General features: G+C 43.3%; 1 protein-coding gene across 1 annotated transcript; it reads right to left on the reverse strand.

Annotated features, from left to right (window-relative positions):
- Window positions 1-7,042: 7,042 nt before the first annotated feature.
- On the reverse strand, window positions 7,043-9,390 carry LOC110703544 (cytochrome c oxidase subunit 3). Its single transcript, XM_021881338.1, has one exon. It carries the CDS (start codon window positions 7,975-7,977, stop codon window positions 7,180-7,182), a length of 798 nt encoding a protein of 265 aa, XP_021737030.1. The 5' UTR covers window positions 7,978-9,390; the 3' UTR covers window positions 7,043-7,179.
- Between the last annotated feature and the right edge of the window lie 2,555 nt (window positions 9,391-11,945).

Consider the following 11,945-nt stretch of genomic DNA (forward strand, 5'->3'; position numbering starts at 1 on the left):
TTAGCTCTTCGAGAATGCGCTGCAAGCCTAGGATTCGTATCATCTAGCGTATAATCCCAATTGGCTGAATTGGCTCTGGATTCTCTTAGGTTAGAAAAAGAATTCCCATTCCCGGTCCAATCAAAGTACTACTGACTTTTCAGCAGATTCAATAGCTGCGGTTTCATGAAATGAAAAGAGACCTTCTAAGGAAGGGAAGGAAGAGCGGCATGCATATATGGTAAAATATATATAAGTAGGATCAATCCCCCTCTTAAGGTTAGACTTTGTTCGCTTAGCCTCATCGTCGTTTGGAAGGGAAGTAGACAAACTAAACTGGAAACCGCAGGGAGGGCTGCAAAGCTTTACGTGTGTCAACGAAGTGATTAACTTGCTAGAAGCACAACCGAACCCGCAAGCACGATGGACCGCCGGCAATCATATAATATATGATTTCACTCTTTTTATTTCATTTGTTGCGAGCTTAGCTGAGCATGGAGCTGGTCTGTGGGAGGGTAAGATTCTCTCTCCTTCTTTCTTTCGAACTTTGCTCTTAAGTCTTTTTTTTAACCGGAATTTTGAACGAAGGGCGTAAAGACGAGTTCCAAGAGTCGTCTAAGCACATCCATTCTCTTAGGGCTTAGGGGATGCCAAAAGCTAGCCTCACTCTCATATCTCTTTACCTTTCTACCACGGTCGAAGGAATGTGTCCCAGGGCAACATAATGAAAGAGGAAGGAAGATTCTCCCGCTGGTGCTTACTCTCAGTCTCAAGGAAAAGCTTTTATGACTGGGCGGACATACCGAATAGTCGGAGAGAAGGAATAGACCTAGGAAGGAAAGAAAGCCCCTCGATACAAAGGAATTGTCCCCGGGCAGCAGGTAAGGTAATCGGAAAATTTATCAAGGGCTTCTCCTACAAAGACGATCGCGAATGGGGCTCCCCTGCAACCTAATTCCTTCCCTCTCACCCGAGTCTTAATCTCAAAGAAAGGGAATTGGCCCTGATACGGCTTCGAAGACTGTTAGACATGGACTGCTAGCGGAGTGGAAAGAAGGACTTGTTACATCCTCAAAAGAGTTTCAAGTTTGGGTTCAACCATAGGTGAAAGATAGCCTACACAAGCTAGGCCTAAGACAAGGTCCCATATAGATTCAGCTTAGGGCTTTGGAATAGAACGAATAAGTGTGCATGGGAAAGTCCTTGATTTGGGCAGTAAAGGCATTGAGCCAGTCTGTCTTTGCGCTTTCCTCGTCTAATGAAAGAGTGCGTGGATCGAACTAAACACCTTTCACTCGATCGAAGGCAGGCAATGAAATTGAAGTGTGCTTTCTGTGAGTGAAGATGGATTTGTTCACGGAATCAAGCGCATCTTCATTTGCTTTCTTCCCATCCCTCCTTTACTTCTCTATTCATTCGGTCAATAAGATAAGGCATTCAGAGGAACTTCGGGAAATAGAAGAGATTAGACTCCCGAGAGAAGGGGAGTAACCTAACCACTTATTTTGAATCGAAACCTTAGAATAAGTGGTAGCTAGCCGAAGTGAACCAAGTTCTCCTAGCTCTTCTCCTCGGGAATGAGCTATCATATCGAAAGCCCTAATTCCACTCTACCTGGTATGTAATCGCTTATTATAAGGTTAAGGAAAGCATGGTAAAGTCTGAAGGAAGAAAGAGATTGACAAGTGGCGATCAGAGTGACTCATAGGGGAGCAGGCTCATACCAAGTCAAATCAACAGGAACGGAGAGACAAACCTATTCAGACGAGGCCTCGCATTCCCCCAACGGGTAGTCCATACTTAAACTTTTGGGTCAAGAGGAAGCCTTTGCAAGGAGCAGAGAAGCGCTTTCAAAGATGATACAATCCCTGAGTTGTGAGGCTGCTTAACCCAGAAAGAGGGTCAGAGTGAAACTTATTTTCCCAAAGATGTTAAGGAGTGAAAAGCGAGGAAGAAAGCCGGTGTGCGCTAGCTAACGTTTTTAAGCTGGCTGTTATGTTAGTTGTAGCGCGTCTTCCCTCCTTCTCTCACTTCGGAAATTTTTAGCAGTATTTTATTATGATAACCTGGTCGCGAGAGTACGATACATCGGTGTAAAAGATTGAGTTGGATCTGTGAGGTTGGTTATATATGTATATCGATATGTCGCTCCTTCCAATCGTCCTTGTTCTTGAAGCTCTCGCTTTCCCCCCTATCTAATAAGGTAAGTTGCCCCTGCCAATGAAATCCAATCTGCGGGCACCTGCCTATGTGTCTGCCGCTTGCACTCTACCATATTCATTCCACGCTTTTTTAGGACTTTATAAAAGTGCCGGTATGAGAAATGAAATAAAGGAGTTGAGAATGCCTCATTGAAAGGAAGATCTCTGGGAGTCTTCACTCGTCAACCTAAAAACAGGAAGAAGCTCGTCTTGAAGATGAAGACGTAGGGAGGATGGGAATGAGGTGCAACCGATTCAAGAGCGATAAGGAGGGTTTCAAAGCGCCTTGCCTGACTTCCCGCCATAAATATAAGATTGATTGCTTGCTCTGGTTATAAGCGGTTAAGGTAAAACGGCAACCAACTTTCAATCATACTTATCATTTTGCCTTGCTCATGGCACTTCTTTCTTCGTCACTCGCCCTTCCTCACAACATAAGGTTGAGTACCCTCCCGTTCGATTAGCTCTCTCGCAACAAACAGAGGAACCGAGAATGAATATGCGCTTATGTGCTGCGCTTCGACTTAGTCCTCTAACTCTAACCTTTAGTCGACCAACCACCATCTCCTTCCTAGGAAACTATTTGCCTTTGAATTCCTTTCCTAGATAAGCTATCCTCTCTAGGCGGACCTACCTTTATCAATGAAGGTTGTACTCTTTCCCATTTTTTTTTTTTTATAGCTCCTGGAACTAGCACACCATGGGTCGGGCTCTCGATCAGCATAGATGGGCGGTGTGGATAGGGTAGAAGAGAACCGGGCAGTACCTCATACTATGCCTGTAACTATGGAAGTGGGAATCCTCCTTCTCCAGGGGGGTCACAATGGTGAAAGATTCGGAAAAGGATTCCTCTATGAACGGGCTGAGAGATCCGGCATAACCACTCACGAAAGCTTCTTTCATCATCTTTGCAGACTTCATTGGTTGTCCTTTAACAATCCTTAATAGTAGATCCAATTCCGGCATCATGTAGAACTAAGATCCCAAGTACTAATCAATGAAGCCCCGAAAACAAACCTCTTTGCAAAAGGGACACCATAGGGTAGGGGAGGTAATGAAATTGAGGGAGAATCTTTCAGTTACTTAGCGTGACACAGCTACCTACGCTGACATGTGTATGTGTACAGGAACGGGTGCGGGAGTAAGAGCAGAGGAAAGTAAGTCAGCCGGGTACGGCTTGTATACAGGGATCTAATCGACCAAAGTAAGTGGATGGATCCCCATGAATATGGAACCGAACCCTGGCTTGCTGTCTGAACCTGGGCTTGCTTCTAGAGATTCCTACGGAATCTATTTATATAGACGCAGCAGATGGGACTCAACTTTCTTCTATTTTTATCTCCTTCCGCCTATTATACCTACACGCCCTCAGCAGAGTGGTCAGTAAACCCTTTTCCAGAGACACGGACTCTTATTCTTGGCCAGAGAGATAGGTGGACAAGAAAGACAGGTCCAAGTTGCTCAAAGATGCCAGTAGTCACAGTGAAAGAAAAAGAGGAAGACAGCCATAAAGCCATGAAAGCGTTCCACTCGTGCTTCTGTAAAGAGAAGAACCCTATCTCTGAAAGGCTTCTTTCGCGAGGAAGCACTTCACTCACCACTTGAACGGACCGAAGGACACACCACAAGCTTCATTCAAGCATTTCCTCCATAAAGCAGTTCTTCCTTTCCATTTCATCACTTCAAAAACCTACCTTTCAAACTTTTATAGCAATCAGGTAAGGCCGAGGCTAATAGGAAGTACAGATATTCATTCAACCAAAAACCAACCACCGAACCGAAACCGATCGGGGAGACCGGGGGATATTTTCTCAATCACAGCCCGGAAAGGAATTGCTTACTACAGACAGACGGGATTAAATAGCCGACAGCTTTGATAAGAATCATCGAACTAATGGACGGACCGCAATGCAAGTACTAGAACTCTTGAAATAGAGGTATGTAATCGCTTATGCGAAGCTTGAGGAAGGACCTACCGACCGATTTCGAGAGCAGCTACTTCTCCTTCTTCTGAGCTAGCCTTCCCTTTGAGAACCTACCTCTTTCTAGGAGCGCTGGAACTTGAGTACCGAAATAGAACTACTGATTTCTTCCCTTGCTTGACTATTACCAATCACTGGGAAGAGCTCAGTTCTGTCGGCTGGTAACCAACCTCGGGATTGATTGTTGACGGATGGCTTGGGAAAGCTTCAACCAAAAGGGATGAAGCGAGCAGTAATGCCAATCTTTTATCCATATAATTAAAGGGCTCTTAGGTCTAGTATGGGAGCTTTTTAGTGGTTTTTGCCTATAGGCGTGATAGAAAGATATTGAAAACGAGCTTCACTCGGAGATTCACTAGGTTTGGCCCTATACGAGATGCAAAAAATCCCATTTCATCTCGCTCTTAGGGCAGAAAAGAGGTCACAACGCAAATGGAAATCTTATAAAATGATCCCCCACCCAACAAGGTAACGGAGAGGAAAGACCCCTACCGCTAACCTCTCTGTCCTAATCTCCTGTGTCGAAGCTTTCTTGTTCTACAGGTCCTAGGGATGGGACTTTCAGGCCAAGTGCAGATTCGTCGAAATCGAAGGATTGCCTCTTATTTGCTAAGGTTGGCGAATCAAACAGCCTCAATCAAGGTCTCGGCACAAAAGAAAAGGCAGGGCGACATAAATCATGTATGTATAGTAGTTGTAGAGATCTACCCGCTCATATGAGTTCCGTGAACAACAAAAATCAGGGCAGTAGGTGCCTATGAGTTCTATCTTTCATCACCAATCAGTGGATTAACAAGCTTTCACGTTCCAAGGAATGACATGGCTGTTCAAGAACCCGTTCAAAACGTGGGAAAAAGAAATGCCTAAAGTAGGTCCCCACGTCAGTTTAAACTCCACTCTCTAAGCTTCGCTAATTCAAATTTAGGATCTCTTTGGCTAAAGAAGGTTTACCGGGCAATGCCATCATCCCTTTCCTTAGATGCCCACTTCCATCGGGGAGCAACATTGGGTAAGGAAAAGCTGCTTTCAAATCGGATTCTATCACAATTCGTTAAGCCAACTCCGAACACCTTCTATAGCCTTTGTCCTGCTCAAGCGAGAGCCTATTCTGACTTGCTTTCCAACACCGTCATTGGATTGGACTTTCCGGATCCCTTTTCTTCGGGCCTTCCTTTCAGGGATACCCATTCAAAAAGCAGAAAAGCGATGTCTGTTGTCGAACTTGCTACCATAGCAACCACTTTCGTAAGCCGAGGCCCACTCCCTGTAGGATGAAACTTTATTCGGTTCTTTTGATATTGAGTCTGACTCTTATATAAATATAAACACCGATGATCCAGTACCAGACTTCGCCTTTTTGGCTACCCTTCTTCTATCAACAAACAGGAAAGGTATTTCTCTCTTGAAGAGAAAAGAAAACTTGATGCTTTTCTTAAGGTTTAGCTATCGATACGTGAACTCTTTGTGCTTGCTTAGCAGATGTCCTTTACCTCTCTGCTTTGGACTCAGTCACTAGTTTGCAGTAAAGAAAGAAGATGGTTATAGTATAGACCATTACACGAAAAATATCCTCTCTCGATACGCTCTTGCGCTTCGCAGCACTTTTCTCAGTGAATATGGCTACGAAACTATTGTCAGAGAGGTCTATAGGGGCGTTTCCGTTTTGTTGTTGTGCGAGATTCCAGCCAACCGAGCAACGAATACTGGAAAAGTTTGCAGTTTACCGTCCCCATTCGGTCTTACCTGATTGGCAAAGCAGAACAGTGCTTTCGAAAAAGCCTACCGTGGCTGATAGCAAAGTCAAGCGCGATCCGAAGCTAACTGATGGCGCCCTTACTCCGGGTAAGAAAAAGCAAAAGTAGTCGACTCTAAGATAATGAAAATCGTGGGAAAGACTTCGGTGAGAAGGGCCTCTAGTACAATGAGGCGACAAAACTTGGCATTTCATGCTTCTTTTCTCATTCCTACAAGCTCTAATTAGAATATCGTATGATAAGAACATACTTCTCAGACTGATACTCCCGAATTGGTAGTTTAAGAAAGTGTAACAGTAAATAAAGCCGGAAAGCAGGAATGTCCCAAAAGCGTCTTCATCCTTTCTTTTATACGCTAGCAAAGATGTGCCTTGCCTTAGGGCAATAAGGAATGTAGGGATGTTCAAAAAAGATTGATTGCCATGAGACTATGAATGATGAGGTTATAAAATCATTATATTATTATTTAGCTTTAACGAATTGTTTCAAAGATTATCAAAAAACATACAGCGTGCTCGTTATGAGAAATTTGTTATCGAGCTGGCACAGGTTTCAAAGCAGCGAGCCTATACGCGAGGCGCATCCCCTCCCTTTTCAGCTAGCGCACACTACATAAGTCTTTCTTGAAGCTTGAAGGAAGTAAGCGCTTTTCAGCTAAAGTATGATTCCCGGTGCCTTCCGTCGGCTCTAGCGCTTATTCAATTAGCTGCCCTGCTCTTCTTTCTTTATTTCCTCACTGAGCTCTCTCCCCTCTGCCCTATCTTCATTCCGTAGATAGAATCTGGAAAATTCAATATACTATATACCTTTTTTCTTTTATAGGTAAGCGCTTAGTATAGTAGTTCGACGAGCCCTTTTTTATATACCTACCGGCCGTTATATGCTTTAAAGTGGACATAGGTTAATTCCTATCTTGAATAGCTATAATAGACGGTTTTTTGTATGAGTTCGATCCATTAGGTTCTTCTATTTGTTCAGAAAAGAAACGAGAGACAAGAAAACATCTTTGATTACGATTAAAAAAAACAATCTCAAATAGACCAAGATCCCATTTCGGGTCATTTCTTGGTGAACATGATCTGCCAATCTCTCTTCGATTCCTTCATTTATGTGCCAGAATACAGAGAGATTGGGTAGGAAAGTGGAAGAGACTTTTTTTTTTTATTATAATCAAAGGGAGTGGGAAAGCTGCAGTAATTCTTTGGAAAAGCCCGATTTTCTTTGTCTTCGAGCTTTCATTCTTCAATCCACTGATTCGTTCCTTCATATACCTCCCCACCAATAGATAGAGACAAATAAGAATAACCAAACCACGTCTACAAAATGCCAGTACCATGCAGCTGCTTCAAAGCCAACGTGATGTTCCTTGGTCATCTGACCAAAATATTGGCGAATACCACATATAATCAAGAAAAGAGTACCTATAATCACATGAAAACCATGAAAGCCTGTTGCTAAGAAAAAGGTAGAACCATAAATACTATCCGAAATAGTGAAGGGTGCTTCATAATATTCCATTCCTTGAAAGCCTGTGAATACTAGAGCCAGTAAAACGGTAGCTACTAAAGCGTAAACTGCTCGTTTTTGCTTCCCCGCGAGTATAGCATGATGAGCCCAAGTTACGGCAGCTCCGGATGAAAGAAGAATAAGGGTATTAAGAAAAGGGATTTCCCGGGGATCTAAAACCCAAATCCCTTTTGGGGGCCAAATACCTCCGATCTCTACCGCAGGTGCCAAAGAAGAATGAGAAAAAGCCCAAAAAAAAGCAAAAAAGAACATAACCTCCGATACGATGAACAAAATAAAACCATATCGAAGTCCTAATTGTACGGCTTTGGTATGATGTCCTTCTAACGTGGATTCGCGTAGAACATCACGCCACCATACAAACATGGTATATAGGATAAAAATAAGGCCCAAACTTAAAAGTGTTGCACCCCCTTGAAATGAGTGCATGTACATCACACCTCCTACGGTCGTTGCCAAAGCTCCGAGTGAACCCGAAATAGGCCATGGACTTGGATCTACCAAATGAAAAGAATGCCTTTGAGATTCAATCATAAAGCACTTTGCCTCAGTTGTATGTAAACCCCCCTTCACCCCCACCCCCTAAAGTGGTAAAGAGGGGCTCTTTGGGGTCTCATTTTCTTTCTATCTGACAAGACAAAGAAATAGGAAGGGATGGTTCTTTCATTGCATTGATAGAAGTCTAACTAGAAAAAGATCTCTCTATTACTTTGAGAAGAAATCGTTGGTTTGACCGACGAACTATGTGGGAAAATGGACCTTCTTTCTTTGATTTTCAGCAAGCAAGTATGGGAAGCGCCTTCTAATCGATCTTATTTTCTCTATCTACGCAATTTCGATAAGAGTCTAGCCAACTCGTCGAAGGAGCTAAGCTACCTGTCTCTTTGTATGTACAGGTATCTTCACACCTAAGTCAAGTAAGAACCCCCCTTAAGCAAATTAGCATTCCCTTAGAAGTTCAAGTAGAAAGTACCTTACTCTTTAATCGAAGTGGTAATCGCACATCTTTCTTCCACTTCTTTTTATCCATCGCCTGTCAACCATTCATTCCTTTGATTGACATAGGTCGCGAGCAGTCTAATTCAAAGGAGAATGGTTTGGTAGAATTCATTTTGTGGGAAATCCGCTATTATCTTCCTTCTATCCCACTTAGGAGAAACTTAGAATATCTATTTACTAGTAAGCAATGAACACTAACTTAAACTCGAAGCATTTGAGTTGAGAAAAGAAGGTTCCAACTTCTAAGCCAATCGATCGATGCAACAAAAAGTATGTTTTTATTTTAGGGAATTTCCAGTCTTAGTTATAGCAGTAGGAATGTGGTCTTTGCCTTATCCGGATCTATCTACACTGTCTCAGCTCGTGCAAAGCAGTAAATATCTGAAGGAAGGGTACGGAGTTGATCCTCGCACCGAACTCTAAGCGCTAGTTGAATCTTCTAAGGAAGCTAACCTATGTTTAGTCGAGTTGCTTCGCTCCAGTTTCAAGCCTTCTTATAAGGCACTTCTCTCTCTTGATTCTATTCCCAGAAGCCTTTCTTCATAAACCCTAGGAGCGGAATATCCAATAGTTCAGGTACAAACCTATGGGGCATCTTTTCCCCTGACAGCAACAACTCATAAAACAACTGGACACCTACTCATAAACGCGGGCACTGCTTCACCAGATAGAGGCCAAACTGCTGCTATTACGGGTGCTGCGGGATTTGATCAAAAATAGGTGGAGCCTCTTAGCCGCTCATGACTCAATCCCTTGTTACTACTTTGCGCTGGAGAATACAATACGAAAGGTTTAGGCAACGACGCTACGAGTCTTGTCTTCAAGCCGAACAGCCTATTCAAGGGATTCTTTCTTTCTCTTTAGGCCCTTTTAAGTGTTGTCCAACTGCTCAGAAAATCGTAAGGTTCACAGTCTGAATCTCTTACCGCTCCGTGGGTCTCTCTTGGTATTGATAAGAAAAAAAGTCCTATCCTTCATTCAGGGCATAGCCCTACTATGACCGAAGAAGACGATTTACTAAAGATAAATAAAAAAAGACTCCATGAGCCACTTCAGCACAAGGTCTTGAATAGCCTATACGAATTCTCACAAGGAGAGAGAGGACCCTTCTCTTACGTGGGACATGGTAGGACCTACTTTCAGACTTAGCCAAGGAACGACCGAGATTTTGAACATGAGAAAGACTGAGTAGGTAAATATTGTTAACAAGAGGGTAACGCTCGAAGAAGCGATGTGAAGCAATGATTAACCCTGGATGCGGATCTTGGTGTGTTGTTCAATCAACCTTTTGATTGAAGCTATTCAATAACTGTCCAGTAGTTGCGCTGTCCGTGGTGTATGCCTTCGTCTTATGCTTCATTTCTTTAATGGTGTACGCAGTAGAAGGAAGGCCACCCACCCTTTCCCCCCTACCCTCTCACTCCTAAGGAATGAAAGGCCCGCCTGTACTAACATAAAAAGAAAGGAGATCTTATTAAAAAAAGGGCTAAATAAGCGCAAGGGCTTGTTCAAAAAAGGCTCCCTGCGCTCCGAACTCAGATAGGTTGTTATACCCAAAGCACAGATAGGCGAGAGCATTTTGGTCTCCCCCGGGGAGCATGGACCCCACTAATTTTTCCAACGAGAAAATCATCTTTTTCATGATACCTAATGTATTGGCTAATCTTATACTAACATTTCTAATGAATGAGATTGCACAAAACCCGGCTTTCGCTGTACCACCTGAGATTTTAACTCTCATGGTTTGGCGCGTTGCTAGGCTTCGGCATATGACTGGCACCTATCCATTTGGGATTAGTGAGGAAAACTACCGGGAGGAAGTCTTGGAATGTCTTAAGGAGACCCTGGAAGAGCAAGTTGTAACAAGGTTAGACCCCTTGTTGGCCGAACAACAAGTTGTCCTTCCCCACGGATGGACAACAAGAGATAATGCCACTGCCGATAGCTGAAAAGAATTTTTTCAATAAGATAATGCCAATTCGGCCTTTTTGCGTTTTCTCGGGAATTTTCGTTGTCACTGACTTTAGACAAGAAAGATAAGAATGAAGATTTCATTGACCTATAAGATTTTATCCTGAACTTCCTATAAGAGTGCCGCATGAGCAAGCTTCCGTCTTCAATCTCTAGGATTTCACTTATAATATAGATTCAGTTTTATACGCTCCTGCTGGCCAAGTTCTACCCTTTCTTTCCTGCTTTCTTTGCTAGGTAGAATAGGCTGTTAGACGAAGGTGAGAAGTATTGGGAATTTCCAAAGGGGTCAAGGAAGGTTATTGTACCCTTTGAAGGAAGAAGAGTGATGGAACCCGGGGGCATAGACCAGGAAACCAAGAAAGATGGAATCTCCTAAACCCGATGTCAAGCGGACGAATGCAAAATTGTGAATGGTTGGAGAGAGATCACAGGAAAATTCGAACATCTGGTATCAAATTAGTGAAATACAGAGGCAATGAAAGTGTGAAAGCTTTTTTGTGGAAGATGTCTCAATCATGTAGAGAATGTAGGCTAGAGAGGGAGCTCGGGGATTCGATTCACTGGGCTAAGTAGACTTTCTGAATAGGGTGGAGGCTCTCTAAAGAAAAAGGACGAGTGGTTTTGTAACCGAAAGTGATAGGGTTGGATAACTAAGTGTGCGAAGGTCGATGGCTTTTTCACAAGCACTAAAGAGTTTGAAGACGACTCCATTTCCTGACTGATGCGATTAGAAGTCTAGCAAAAAAAACTCGCAAGTGTGAAAATCAGGTAATCGACGAACCGTGGGAACATCATTAGTCTAAAAGAGGCATAGAAAAACGAAGAGCTGGTGCTATAATAGGCCTGATGTCGGCGAAAGAAAGGGAATTGCACATTCACGCCACGACCCTAATGCTTTCGATCTCTCCATCACAGCATAGGCTGCGACGAAGCCTATCACACATAAAGAAGTGGAAGTAAGGTAAGGCCAAAAGTTTTCCCAGTTTACAGGCCATACATGGAGACAACTCCGACACAGGGACACTACCTAGGGCACCGCCACGAACTAAAGTACTCAAACGATCAAGAGACAGATGACCAAGCCAAGCCGACGATGTCATAGATTAACCAAAGAAGAAGCTGTAAAAAGCCTACTTTACTTATTGAGCAATTTGAGCAGCATGTGTCCCACCACGTCACTAGGCTTTTTCCGTGCATAGCTCACTAGTCTCACCGATTCAATCAATGCGACTTCGTCCCACCAGTCGAAAAGGAAGGAAGGTAAACGAGACGAAATGGGGTCAGTTTCACCCTTCTTCGGAGCTTGAAAGTCAAAGAGTCTCATGTACTTTCTTATGGAACTATTGCTTCAAAGAATCATCCTCAAGAATTACAACATTGGCTTCTTGCTCATCAAAGGCTCAGGCTTTTCCCCCGGAGTGTTATCCTCTCTTCCCAAGAAAGAGGGAAAATGGCTGTGATTCAATATGAAACGGATCTCCGCTTATTTTCAACTCCCCGAAGCATTTCGTCCTACGCTCTTCCTCGTC

The sequence above is a fragment of the Chenopodium quinoa genome, unplaced genomic scaffold (genome assembly GCF_001683475.1).
Source record: "Chenopodium quinoa cultivar QQ74 unplaced genomic scaffold, ASM168347v1, whole genome shotgun sequence".
NCBI classification, from domain to species: Eukaryota; Viridiplantae; Streptophyta; class Magnoliopsida; order Caryophyllales; family Amaranthaceae; genus Chenopodium; species Chenopodium quinoa.

Bases quoted from the DNA above. Each gene is read 5' to 3' on its own strand.
- LOC110703544 (XM_021881338.1), bottom strand. From the start codon at position 7,977: ATGATTGAATCTCAAAGGCATTCTTTTCATTTGGTAGATCCAAGTCCA.